The sequence below is a fragment of the Penaeus monodon genome, chromosome 21 (genome assembly GCF_015228065.2).
Source record: "Penaeus monodon isolate SGIC_2016 chromosome 21, NSTDA_Pmon_1, whole genome shotgun sequence".
Classification (NCBI taxonomy): Eukaryota; Metazoa; Arthropoda; class Malacostraca; order Decapoda; family Penaeidae; genus Penaeus; species Penaeus monodon.
Genome location: NC_051406.1, coordinates 15,613,995 through 15,614,388, shown reverse-complemented (window position 1 = coordinate 15,614,388; position 394 = coordinate 15,613,995). Strand labels below are relative to the sequence as shown.

The 394-nt window shown below is 46.2% G+C and overlaps 1 protein-coding gene across 1 annotated transcript in view; it reads left to right on the top strand.

The window, feature by feature from the left end:
- The window catches only part of LOC119586272 (nuclear pore complex protein DDB_G0274915-like), a gene marked incomplete in the record, with an annotated part of 20,387 nt that overhangs the window by 10,752 nt on the left and 9,241 nt on the right, over positions 1 to 394 (top strand). Inside the window, 1 exon segment of the mRNA XM_037934977.1 lies at positions 29 to 305. Coding sequence (XP_037790905.1) covers positions 29 to 305 — 277 coding nt within the window.

The following is a 394-nucleotide window of genomic DNA, read 5'->3' as shown; positions in this document are numbered from 1 at the left end:
AATATTTCTCTCCCTTTGTGTATTCCAGACAAGTGAGGCCACCGGCGGAGACTCTTGCATGATCAGTCCAGGACCCTCAGAACGTGACCCATCTGACCGCTCAGGCTCACATACACCCCAAAGCACACGGGGAGAGAGTTGCAATGGAACAGGGGGGACAGCAAACACTTCTCGTACATCTACCCCTAGAAACCCCACTCCACCAAGACCCACTCACGTCATATCTTTAGAAGCATACAAAGCAGAGAAGGCCAAGAGTCAGCAGAGACTCAAGAAGATGCTGGGTATGCTTTTCCATGTTGATGGTAAGTGCTGTGGTTTCTTTCCTTTTAATGTATTGCTAATTTAAGAATTTTTGTTGTTGATATTATTGTTGTTACACAGACCCCCTATT